The sequence below is a fragment of the Cheilinus undulatus genome, linkage group 8, assembly GCF_018320785.1.
Source record: "Cheilinus undulatus linkage group 8, ASM1832078v1, whole genome shotgun sequence".
Taxonomy (NCBI): domain Eukaryota; kingdom Metazoa; phylum Chordata; class Actinopteri; order Labriformes; family Labridae; genus Cheilinus; species Cheilinus undulatus.
In genome coordinates, this window is record NC_054872.1 from 35404214 (window position 1) to 35417494 (window position 13281).

The 13281-nt window shown below is 38.6% G+C and overlaps 1 protein-coding gene across 2 annotated transcripts; it reads right to left on the reverse strand.

Annotated features, from left to right (window-relative positions):
- Positions 1 to 4351: 4351 nt before the first annotated feature.
- rps19 (ribosomal protein S19) lies at positions 4352 to 12306 on the reverse strand. 2 transcript variants are annotated; one of them, XM_041792449.1, is made up of 6 exons: positions 12222 to 12306; positions 11423 to 11493; positions 11099 to 11199; positions 7576 to 7759; positions 6770 to 6824; positions 4352 to 4404 (listed from the first exon to the last, which is right to left on the reverse strand). In XM_041792449.1, exons 2-6 carry the CDS (start codon positions 11491 to 11493, stop codon positions 4375 to 4377), a joined length of 441 nt encoding a protein of 146 aa, XP_041648383.1. In that variant the 5' UTR covers positions 12222 to 12306; the 3' UTR covers positions 4352 to 4374. The 2 variants fall into 2 exon arrangements, with proteins under 2 accessions (XP_041648383.1, XP_041648384.1); XM_041792450.1 differs by having other exon boundaries at positions 12170 to 12226.
- Between the last annotated feature and the right edge of the window lie 975 nt (positions 12307 to 13281).

Sequence of the window (13281 nt, forward strand, 5' to 3'; positions counted from 1 at the left end):
CTGCTTATTTTTCCTCTTTTTTCTGCAACCCTCTCTTCCTTTCTCCTCCCTCCTCTCTGTCTGCAGCTCATTCTCCACTTCCTGCATCTCCTTTGTCTGTTTCTACATCTTCCTCATGACTCCGTTTTTTAATTTTTGAATCTCCCTTTATCTTTTCTGCAAGCGACTCTTCTATCTATACATCTCCTTTTCTTCCATGTCTCTCTTGCTCTTTTTCTGCATTTCTCTTTCTGCATCTCTGTTGTCTGTCTGTATTTCCCTCCTTTCTTTTTTTGCATTTTCCACCTTTCTTTCTGCATCCACCAAGTCCCTGTTTTCTCCATTTCCTCTTGTTCTGCATTTTACTCTTTTCTTTGCACATCTCCCTTCAGTCATTCTGTATCTCCCTTTCTCTTTTTCTGCATTTCCCTCCTCTTTCTTTTTGCATCCTCATATTCCTGAATCTCCCTCTTCTCTTCTTCCTCCCTCTTCAACATCTGCAACTAAATCTCCTCTTCCTGCGCCTCCCTTCACTCTTTCTGCATCTCCCTCTTTTTTTTTTGTGCATTCCCCTTTATCCACTCATCCTCAACATAGCTTCAGCAGATGTGGTTATACACAAGTCTGGCTCAGTTCTGAAGTGCCTGTCAAAGTTAATTTTTATCTTGCTACTGCAAATTTGCAAAATGTTGCTTGGTGCTGAGCTCATGGTGGATTCGTGTCACACCTTTATAAATAGTATGATGAATATGGTGTAGACCTGTGCTCTTTGTAAACTGTCCTGGGATAGCTGAGTTGGTCCTATACAAATAAAGTTGGATTCATGTAGAGCAAAGTACAGCTAGACATATTAATACAATGAATCAGTGGATTACACGGCCTAAAGATATGTTAAAATATTACAGCGGTAAGTTTGACTTTGGATGCTCTTGAAGAATTGTTTGAGACAGGAGATGAAAACTGTTGGGCATTTGAGATGCTTCAAAATACGCTGACTCTCTGAGCTGAATAGGGAAGAGCCGTGATGACTAAAATGACCCCAGGCTAGGGGGATTTAGAGGATGCACAACATGTACATACAACCAGCTAGCTGCTTGCTAGCTTTTAAATATGATAAACTGGATAAAAGGTCTAATAGTAGCTAAGATGAGAGGGGTCAATTAGCATCTATTATAGAGGGGGAGCATACTTCTTTTACTGAATAGATGCTTTATCAGTGACTAGGACAGAAGTCCAATCAAATGGCTTAATCTAGATATAACTAACTGGACTCAACTGCATGTAAATGTACTGAGTATTTTGAATACACACAACAGAAAGAGACTTAAACTGAGGTTGAAAACTCAACTGTATCTGAATGGAAACTAAAGATCATGTGTGGGATAAGAAAGCATTGACATTTATGAGAAAGTAATGTGCTGAAGGACAGAGAGGGGCAGATGTTATCTCAGTTAAGTCAGAAGCGTATACTGCAGGGTCTGTCTCAGCTTTTCTGAGAAAACTCAGTTAACTCCAATATGCCAGAATGGGAATGCTGGGAAACTTTCTGAGGTATGTCTTGTCTTCTGAGGAAAACATGCCACAGGGCATGAAGCTGTGGGCTGACAATGTGTGTGTGCACATATGCGTGTTTGTGTGTGTGTGTAGCAGCCCTCCTGATAGTGGTTCTATTTTAGAGAGACTTGTGCAGCTGAGACATTTCTTAGTTATCTGCTGTTTCCAGCCCTGAGGAGGTGAGAGGCAGGTCTGCATCCATTCTCAGAGTGATCAAGCCGAGCTGCCAGAGAATTGGGAGAGTGAGTAGGAGCAGCCACCTCCACACGCACATATACACACAAGGTACAACCAACCACTTGGCAATGCATTTGTTAAAACAGCAATTGTTCCACTGGGTAATTGCTATGGTGAAGCGCCTGCTGATAATTACCTGTATGCTGAGCACAATGACAAATCAACGCACAAACAAATTGACAAAGTGAAGCTGAAATTGCCTTGAAAAATGGGGCACCGTAACAGCAAATATGCACGCACAAAGCACATACACGAGCATGCATACACATGTAGAAATGCAGTCGAAGAGCAGCTCGTGAGCAAACGTGGCAGACCTCATCAGTTGGATTCCACACATTTCTCCATACCACCCAAGGACATGTTTATCCTTCTTTCTCCCAAATTACAGGGTGGAGAAGAAAGAGGGATCATGACAGGAGACAGGAGGGGGAGAGGGATGGGCCAGAGGAGGGGGAAACGGTGGGTTCAGGTGTGTAGGAACAGCTGGTCTTTAAATGAAAAAAGCAGGGAGTGGGCGGATGGAGGACAGGCGCAGAGAGATAGAGACGAGGCAGAATGAGGCAGTGTTTATAAAAGATTGATATTTCCTGAGATGAGCAGAATAATTGATGGAGGCTGCTAATGATGATTGACATGACAAAAAGGACACGATTGCTCAATTGAATGGGCGGGGTGCACACAGCATCATGAGTACTGCACACACACAGATACAGTGGATGAGAGATCGGCAAACACTGCAGGCTCACTGTCCAGGGATATACAACACACAATATCTGGCAAACACAGCACAGAGCAAGCTCCCCCCTCACACACATGCAGTAAGCACAGCAGGCTGCGTGTGCAACAGCTCAGCCCTGTCAGCAAACAATGCCTTCTGGTTGTTGTTCCCCAAATCTGGACATGAATTGAGTTAACAGTATAAAAGCAATCTGTATTATCTCAAAAGGGACGCAGATATACATGAAAGCTGCTCTCTTCCCTCCTCTTCTCATTTGGTTGTGCTTGTAGTTTAGTTGCCTGGAGGGTAGCTGGGGATCGAGAAACGCAGGCACATGAAGCTCCACTGGCCTAAATTGAAAATGAGAGTGGAAACAGATTGGGTGTTTTGCAGGCAATTTTCTTTGCGTATTACAGTTCTTTGTGAAAAGCTCCTGAAGCTGTTAAGATAAACAAAAATTGGAGGAGCAGTGTATACTTTATAAAATCTTAAAGCTGTGCAAAATCGGGATAAACTGCTCGTGCCAGAAAAGCAGTAAAGTCTTCATATTATAAGCATAAAATTGTATTTAGATATACTAATCCTTAAACTACATCTGTTCCTTATCTGATGTGTGCATTCAAACTGACTTAGATCAAACATCTTACTGCTTATAGTTCATGCTGAAACAACTCTGAGGTAATCAACCCAAAGTACATGTATAGCCATCATGGATATTCTATAGGCTTTGGCACCCTCTGCAGGATTTCAGAAGCACAGCCAAATTAGACCCTTCAAGCTCCATCTCTGATTGGGAAACATGCAATAGAATCACCCAACACTTTTTCTTCATAAGGCATAAAAAGCACAGAGCTTAGGCAAAGTTGAATAAAATGTTCATGTTGTCACTGAAAATAAGGCTGGCTTTGGCTGCAAATAAAAAAACAAAAAACAAATACCCCCTATGTAAAATGCCCTAGTGGGATTAGGAATACTTGTAGTGCTTTACACCCACTTTGATTAAGCTTTCTGTTTGCATACATTAAATGTTCAAATGACTTCATACTCCTATTTTCAAAATACTCATTTTCTCAGCTGTAATTGGCAAAATACATCTAATGTTCATAATTGAAGCCTTCTGATTAAGTCCAAGAATGAGTTTGTTGTTTGCTATTGAAGTCTCTAGGTGGCACTGTGGCCCTGAATGTACGCTTAAATCATGACATCATATCCCAACAAATACTCAGAATCCAATGTAATGGAAACATAATCATCTGTATTTATTAGCTGCACAATTTCCCTCTGTTATCATGGTATCAGATAAATCAGCTCAAACTACATGTGATGCATGAACTGTCAGGAGGAGAAAAATTAATAAAGTGCATTTTGTATTTGACAGTGGAGGGTTGGCCACTGATGAGAAGCTGCACTGGCTAACTGATAGAACTGCTCCCAGGAAGCCTTTTCAAACAGCCTAATGAAACTGCACCCTGTTGTGAGCGTTTGCTGGGTAGAGGATTTGAGAGAAAAAAGAAAAAAAAAATATTGGCCATTTTCTAGCCTTTACACTAAATGACATTTAAACCAGGGAGCCAGAAACCAGCAGTGATAATTTCATGCAGGAGTTTTTTCTCTGGCAAGCCCAGTTTTATGTGAAAACATCAGTTGGAGAGAGCTCATCTGGTCAGCCATCTACCTCTCAATAAATCTGGTTAACAGCCTGAGTGCTGCTGAGGGCTCATGTTTAGTTGAGTGCTAATGAAGCTAAATATCTTTTCATGTAATTTACTTTTATTAAGACACAGCAATACCTTCTTAAAAAACCCGAGCAAAACATTGTCCCCAGTTTCATTTTCATAGCAAGAAAAAAAGGCACACGATTGATGAGTTTCTCCAAAAAAGATTTATTAAACAGATTTCTTGTTTGCAGCTGCAACCTGGAAGGAAAAGAGAATAGAACATGAAGCAAATTCCACAGACAATTTGTTTAAAGTGGTTTTTAAAATTGTAGTCTTCAAACAAAAATCAAATTACTAGCTGGGAAAACCTGCACTATACTGGTTTTACCATGCAGCTTAAATTGGTGGAAATTATCCCAACTAATTATCAATGTTCACGATCAAATGAAAAAATTTAACTGCATAATATTCTTAGTGCACCTTCATTTTTAAAATCCACATTAGATAAGTGTTTGAACAGCAATGTGCCCTTGAAGGGAGCAATATGCTACAAAAAGAGACTTCATCTCGACTCAAGATTGAGAACAGTTTGGAAGAGAAGCAGCTCGTGTTCCTTCAGTTGCCAAAAACATCATTAAAAGTCTGCTGGCAGTACTTTGCAGAAATTTTGCTAGCATTGCTCATAAAATGCTATCAGAAAATAAAGCACATCAAGAACTTGCAAAGTTATCGCAGCCACACATGCTTCCTGCCAGTTTTGTGCAGCAGGTAGGAGGAGCTCGGGTCTGCTCATCTGCATACTTCTCATTAGCATGGGTAAACATGTAGAAAACTGCTGCCATACGGCAAACTTGCCAAGCATGAAATTCCCTCCTCATGTTTACCCCTTTTACCCTTGGATTATCACAATGCTGCTGCCTCATTCCTGATTTCTGACAAGGCCCAACTGTGATTTGTTTAGTGAAAGCAACAAACAATTCAAGCAGCGTGTCACAAAAAAACAACACACCTTGCTGGAAGAGGAAAATTTGCCCAAGGACAGGCGTTTTAAAAATCTTGCATGTTCAAGTGGCACTGGGGCCCTGTACTCCCACACCAGACAAGGTGTTGCATCAAAGCAAAGGGGTGATATTTCTGTGATCACACTCCTGAGGCACCATGCTGCTAGCGCCTGAACGTCACATAAAATGCCAGAGTGTATCACAAACAGGCTCCCTAGCTGTTGAATGAATAACATAGCAACTTCATGCTGGCCAGGCAAAGGTTTAGTTCAAAGACTGGCAATGCCAGGGCATTTATATTCTAACAGGCCAGGCAGCAAAAACACATGCACTGAGGTTCCTCATGCAATGGTTATCCTATAAAGTACAGAAAATGTACTACCCTTGTTATTTTAAATCACACAGACAGCTGGAAACAAGTATGGCAACAAGGATTTTGTGAGATTCAGTCATGGTCTAGCAGAACTGTTTAGAGAACAGATGCCACAACTAAAAGACAAATGAGATTTATGAGATAACCTGAATGAAATGGTCATATAAACACAATAACTAAGGTCAATATTGGACCAATGAAATGTAATTGTGCAGACCTTTGTAGAAGAACAGTAAAATGCATCACTTAATGAGTCAAAGTGTTTCTAAGGTACTGCAATGGCATTACAGAGGAGAGATAGGGAGATATTGTGACGGTGTTGCATTATGATAAATCACTCTGGTGTTACAACTATAAACAAAACAAGTTTATCAACTTGTTAGATGCAAAGGATTGGTTCAACATAGCAGAAAGCATCAATCAGTGGGATTTTGGGTATCTACAATCAATATTTCTCACTTTGTATCTATAATCCATTAGCTCAAATTTTGGTATCAAAGTCAAAATCTAAAGATTCGTGCTCTAAATTTTCAATTAATCACAGGGGTGAAAAATGCAATAAAAAATAAATGCGGATTAATCACACTTCAATGCCTTAAAACAAAAAAGTAGCCTTGCTGGAACACAAATATTCTATGCTCTTAATTTCTATAATTTCATGGCTAAAATCCATATTCTCAGATGAACACCATCCTAGTAAGAGGACCATCTGTCCTTGGACCGAACTTTTCTGGTTCCAAAAGCTAGCAGAAAGTTTTGATGCTATTCAGAAGCTTGTCCTTTGTTTTGTTAACGTTTCCAAAACTTAAAATCAAATTATTGATGTATGTATTTAATTAACTGCAAAGCCTATATCTGAGTGGATTAATTTCTTAACAGACTGACAGCACTACTAAAGATGCCTCTAGTGAAGCGGTTCTTAACCTTTAAATGCCTAAGGCACACCTGAGATCAAGCCAAAATCTCGAGGCACACCACACAGTCACATCCATGCAAAATTGCCTCCAACAGATGTAGTAGTAAGATGAATTGTTGTAATTTATGGTTGTTAAATTACAACAGCACACAGATTTGCCTAAAAGCACACCATTTGAGAATCACTGATCTAGTGCATGTTTACAAACTTGAATATTACACCACTTACTGTAAAGCAAAAACTGCACAACGATTGTAGTTTTGAGGTCCTATTTAAATCAAAGTTCACACACATGTGCAGTTACATATCACTGAAGACTGTTAAGTGTCTCACCTGGCCAGCAATTCTATCCAGGTCCCTGGTTCCCTGGGAGGTAAGTCTACGACCACTGAAAGAAACAAAAATCGAATTCAGGAAAGCAGGAGTACATAATGAAATGCATGAACCTATACAATAAAGTCAGTCAATAAGGAAAAGTCCTCTGAGTACTTCTTTTATGCCACATTTAACACTATTAAAGCACTTATCAATTCCCCACTTGTTCACATAGGCAAAAATCACCCATTTACCCTGAAACAAAAGGCCATTTAGAATTGAATCATCATTTTCCTGCCTACTTGCACTGTATAGAAACCAAGCTAATCAATTAGCCCCCTTGTCACAGTGTGATTACATTTCTATTGAAGCTTGAGCGAGATTCCTGCAAAAGCATTTGCAGGTTTCAGTCATCCAGCATCACATTCTTGGGTCTGTTATGTCACAGGTTTTTTAAAAATAAAAAGGCTTTGTGAAATGTAGAAGCCTTACATACTATGCATATCTAAATATAAAACAAATTACACAGAACCTCATTTAGTATTAACCGTGTAGAAACGTTTTATAAAAAACATTCCATGTGATTCAAAAGATACACAGGAGATATTTCTAGTTTTTAAACATTAAGTCTCATCTAGCAGAGCCCCTTTAAGAATCAAGTTATGGTTCTCACATGCATCTCAAGTAAATGCATGCACAATTGACAAAGCTGTTCCCTCTAGACCCCAGCAGCAGAGAGACAAATGTACCAAAACATCAACTTCCTATAAAAGCAACTCTTCAAATTAATAAACTCACAAAATCCTATTGACTACTTTACTCACCCATTGGGATCCTTTTCAATCATCTTGAGCAGCTCCAGTGCCTGCAGCACCTTACGAGCCACGTTTTTGGATCCTACACTGTAATGAGCAGGACAGACACCGTTCCTCTTGCGGCCTCCATAGATCTTGGTCATGGAACCAACACCAGCACCTCCACGGAGGTACAGGTGACGGACTGTGGATGCTGTGGGAATAGAGAAGATAAAATTTTTATGTTTCACCAGCAGCAACTTAAAGCTCTGAGGATACACTCAGCATGCTACAATATTATGTACTGGGATAAGAACTTGTGGCTGCAGTAAAAATACATGAAAAGAAACTTAATGACAACTTTTTTTTTTTTTTACCAAGAGACTCAGGAGAGACCAAATGTGAAGAGTTTTACATCAATAAGCAGGGACAGTCAACTCCAATTTCACTAGACTGTTTGATCATCATTAAAAGACACCATTTTGACCTTTTAGAAAACATTAAATATCTTCATCCCTTCCTTTCACTTTTTGTTTTTATAATTCAAGATGTGGATTTTCTCTCCTTTTTTTTTTAACACTGGCCCTAGTGGTCTGTCATCTGCTGTCATTTGGTAAGATGGACATCTTTTAAAAACTTAACACCATCTTTCATGTCCAGAAGTCTCAAGGTAATATGACTGATTCATTATGGAAAAAACAATCAAGATTATTTTGATCCATGTTGAGATAACGATTATTAAATGTGATTACTCTGATTTCCTTAATCAAATTTAAACATCCTTATAACACTAACATTCTGAACACTTTGAAAAGCAAGCTATAAATGACAATAAATAAGTGACAAAATACACGTATGAAAATAACAATTTCAATACAAATGGAAAATTAATCAGCTGTGTTATGGGGGGTAGTGGTGATGTACTTTTGTGGCTGAATTATCACAACAGAGACTAAAAATTCATCATGCCTTACAAACCAAGTTGAGCACAGCATGAAGCTCAGTAATTGTTTAGTCTCCATTATTTCTCTTGTGATTGTGGGGAACTAAAAACAAAAATTAACTAATTGGCCATCACAAGGTAAGCATTTGAGCGATTCTGGAACCATTTTCGCTGGATTTATTTACGGGATGGTGCAATTTAAAACAACAAATAGAAATATAATATTCTAAAGGTCACTTTAGAGTAAAATCAACATGTGAATCCTGGCTGGGTTTTGTGCTGACATTTATAAAACAAGTAATCTCACAGTATTTGAACTCCATCCACAAAAATCTGTACATCTGTGAGGCAACGTAAAAAGCTAACAGTTCTTCAGGGAGCCACACCAGCTTCATACAGCAGCATGTGGTTCAATAAAAACACTCTCAACTGAGCTTTCTATAAAACAAACTCATAAGTCCTGCTCCTTACTTTTATATTAGCATCTAAACCTAATAAAAAGATCTGATTAGAGAACTGCAATTAAGTATACTCGGACACTTTATGACCACTAGCTCCCACTTCCACAACAATTTCACCAAAAAAAATAGACAAAATCTATTCAAGTCAGTCAATGCTCTACACAAGTGTTTGCATCAGCTCAGATAGCCTGTGCCTGATTAAAAAGGGTCAACTGTGGTGAAATTTCAATAGTTTAAGAAATACAGTGTTTTGCACTGATGGCACAAACACCCCTGTCAAATGACACTCTGGCTATACAGGTGACTAAAATTGATGATTACCAACTCCACAGCAAACACTCCACCAGAAGAGCAACCTTTTCCACATTGCCTCATCCATCTCTAGGCTTCATCAATGTCCCGTGCTTTCTACTCCAGGAACTTTAAGACACTGCTAATCAGATGCCAAATTGTTTTTACAAATACAGATATGTATCAAAACACTGATTAAGCAAACACGTATAAACATCATAGCCACAATTCCTTTGAAAGTGTGCTTTCAGGGAGCGGTTTAAGGGGACATAATTTTTAAAACTGTACTGTGGAACAGAAGTACATCTATATTTTGAATGTTATCTTTTTTAGTTTTGATGCCCCCAGAACATCTCATTTCCCTCAGGATAATAGTGACGTGAAAGTGCCGCGGACAATTCCATGTTCAATCTAGAGGCGAGTCCTCACAGCATGTCACAAGCGCGCGGCAGCACCAAAATCAGCTCAATTACATCAATTCTTAATACAGCGTTCTAGCAGCCAGTGAGCAATACACTGCAAAACAGCACGATACACTGCCACATTTTTAACCCCATCTTGCCGTTTCTATTTGTCTTTATACCTGTGTTGCCTTGGACAAATACGACTTTAGAAAGACATTATGCTGGAGTCATCCAACAGGAACATTCTGAATAACTTTCACTTTTCTCACCCACAAAGATTGTTTTAAGAGTATCCATGTCTTTCATTCACAGTTTGTGCTGTGACTTGTGAAAAACACTTCAGCAAAACGATTCAGCCCATTGCCGTGAAAAGTGTGCTGACACAAAGCACCAAACCTCAGTTTCTCCATTATCAAAATAAAAGCCCTACTTTCCATATTTATGCCTGAGGAAAGCAAAATGTATAGATCAGAGCACAGGATAACCTATTTGATGGATGCAGTGTGGACAACAAAGCGCAATATCAGACACTCTTGTGCTTTAAGGACAGTGTAAACAGGGTGTATACAGAAAATATGACATGAAATTTAATATTTCAAACGCTTTTTTCAAGACACTCTTCAAATATTTTTAGACTGTTGCATCCTTTTCTAGCTCATTACATTAACTACAGTTACAGGTGGGTTCTGTGCTGATAGTAAAACTAAATTATGGCAAGAAAATGCCCCTACTGTCATTCCTGTATGTACAATAGGCTTCCTTGAAGCATTTTGAGATTGGACAATGAAATAAATGATACTTTGAGGAATTTATAACCTAAGGAGCCTAAAAGTAGTTATACCACAATCCATCATATTTACAAGTTTTGCACTGCATGTAACGCTGAAAAGTAGAACTGCACGCTCTTAGATTTAGAAAAAAAAAACTGTAAATGCTTACTAAAAGATATTATAATACTCAATACTTATTTCTTCATATTATGAAGCATTAAAGCACAATAACTTTACTATTGCAGCTCATCAACCACAGCCTGATTTCACTGAGTTGTACCCATCTCATTCATGAGTCCATGTGGACTGTAACAGCTTTAATTTAAAAAATAAAAAACTTCACATTCATGCCTTCAGATTAACTTTTTAAATCCCTCTCTTTTGGCTTGATTTATTCTTTAACTTTTAATACTTCAAGACCCCACAGACAACCTGGTAAAAGACATCCCCGCAATCCACATCACTATTTATTGTTAGAATATGATTCAAATGGAAGGTCACAACATGTAGTGGTCCTAAGTATCTACTCAAAGGGTCCCTAGGACTTGACACCCCAAAGCAGTCATTACTCCATAGATTTGTCTACCAACTAGAACATTTTAAAACTACACTGAATTACTAGCATCACAGAAAAGAAAAAAAAGGCATATGACCCTCAGAATGAGCATATATATTTGGACTTACCGGCTCTGATGTAGAACCAGTTCTCATCACTGGGGGCCAGCTCCTTGTGCTTGCCCAGCTTGACGAGGTCCACCCAGTCAGGCACCTTCAGCTTTCCTGACCTGAGGATGAGTGAGATAGGTCACGATTAACTAGTTGCAAATAGACCTCCATTTAAAAACTCAAGTTTCTGAAATGTTAGTGTTGATAATAAAGGCATGTAGCTATATTAATTGCACTTCAGCGTAATTCAAAGTCTGCTACAGTTGCATTTAATGTATCATTCATCAGTTTATATTTCATTCAAACACGTGTCAAATTGGTGCTGAAACTCAAGATACTCACTTCTTCAGGAATGCCGCCAGGGCACGGACAAACTCCTGCTGGTTGACGTCTTTCACTGTGACACCTGGCATCTATGCAACAAATACAGATATAGACTACATTACATATAACTACAGACATGACAGCTGCCTGCCTTTCACTACAGTACGAACAACCTCATCACGTTGGGCTGAGGGTGCGAGATCATCACTTGTTACCCGACTACGATGTGGGTTATAACTAGCCTGTTGTACTTGTGTGAGGAAATATGTTCAGACGAATTAACGTTATCATAAATGTATACAGAGAGCAAGCCAAATATTATACGGTAATATAAGTGCGGGGGCTCAAAGTGTCACACTTTCAACCGGCACTGACCAGCAACGCATTAGTGCTAACTCCTAGCTAACGTTATCGGACCCTTCTGAACATACACTTCAATTACTCGTAACCTTCAGCCGTTCAAAATAAACAATGCACGAACGTCACTGAAGCGTAGAAAGACCTCGGTTCGAATATATTCTTATTAAAATCACGTTTTAACTTTAGACAGAAAGCTAAACTGAGAGCGCTAGCAGCTAGCTAGCAGGCCTCAACGAGGTAGCATGGGGGCAGCCATTACTACCAGACAGATTGTATGAGCGCTACATTCAAGTAATAGTCTTTAATAACAAACAAACACGCCTCATCTTACCATACACATATCTACTATCCTGTCAAAGTGAACTTAATATTATACACAACCGGATTTAGAAGCTAAAAGCTTACGGTTTGAAGCTATTTTGAAGCATTTATCCGAGGAGGGAAAATAGCGCTTTACCTTGCTTGTGGACAGCGAAGGGAAGAGGGTGGAACGGGGTTTCCAGCCCGTGTTAAAACGGGCAAATCTCGTTTCATTACGCGAGACTGAGGCGTTGTTTTTTCAATCGATGCAGCTCATCACAATGCACTGAGCACATCGTATTTTTCCTCAAAAACACCGAAAGACACTCTCCTGGCTTAAATCTTAGCACTGTTTCCATTAAGATATATGTGTCTGACGTCATAGTCTACATTTGAAGATTTGCAACAAAAAAAGAATAGAAAGGATTTTATTGATGGACTATATCCTTTCTATGGTGGCCTGGAATTGCCACACAATATCAAGGAGTCTGACACTTTTACAAAACTTTAAACAACTTTACAAAGTTTCACAAAATTTACATAGTGTGGACCACTTTGACAAAGCTTGAAACAAACTAACATTAACCAAGAGATTTTTCACATTTCATTAAACGACTTTACATAAGCAAAACACTGTGACAAATGACAAAACAAATGCACTTCTCTCAAAACAAATGTAAAAAAAAGCCAGAAACAAATGTATAAAGCCAGAAACACTTTTACAAAGGTTGATACATAATTGCGACGTCTGAAACACTTTTACTGAAATTGAAACAAATTTACAAAGTCTGAAACAGTTTTACAGAACCTGAATCACATTTACAGAGTCTGATCCAAAATTACAAAGCCTGAAACACTTTAACAAAACTTAAAATATTTACAAAGCCTGAAACGCTTTTATAAAACTTGAAATACATTTACAAAGGTTGGTTCATTATTGCAATGTCTGAAACACTTTTACTGAAATTGAAACAAATTTACAAAGTCTAAAACAGTTTTACAGAACCTGAATCACATTTACAGTCTGATCCAAAATTACAATGTCTGAAACACTTTTACTGACATTGAAACAAAATTAAAAAGCCTGAAACACTTTAACAAAACTTAAAATACATTTACAAAACCTGAAACGCTTGTACAAAACTTGAAATACATTTACAAAGTCTGATACCAAATTACAAAGTCTGAAACGCTTTTACAACACTTGAAATACGTTT

What these genes read in the sequence shown, in the direction of transcription:
- rps19 (XM_041792449.1), bottom strand. Translation starts at nt 11,493, where the DNA reads ATGCCAGGTGTCACAGTGAAAGACGTCAACCAGCAGGAGTTTGTCCGT. An exon ending in ATTGAAAAGGATCCCAATGG is followed by an intron (nt 6,825 to 7,575) that starts GTGAGTAAAGTA and finishes TGTTTCTTTCAG; the next exon opens with TGGTCGTAGACTTACCTCCC. An exon ending in TGGATAGAATTGCTGGCCAG is followed by an intron (nt 4,405 to 6,769) that starts GTGAGACACTTA and finishes TTTTCCTTCCAG; the next exon opens with GTTGCAGCTGCAAACAAGAA.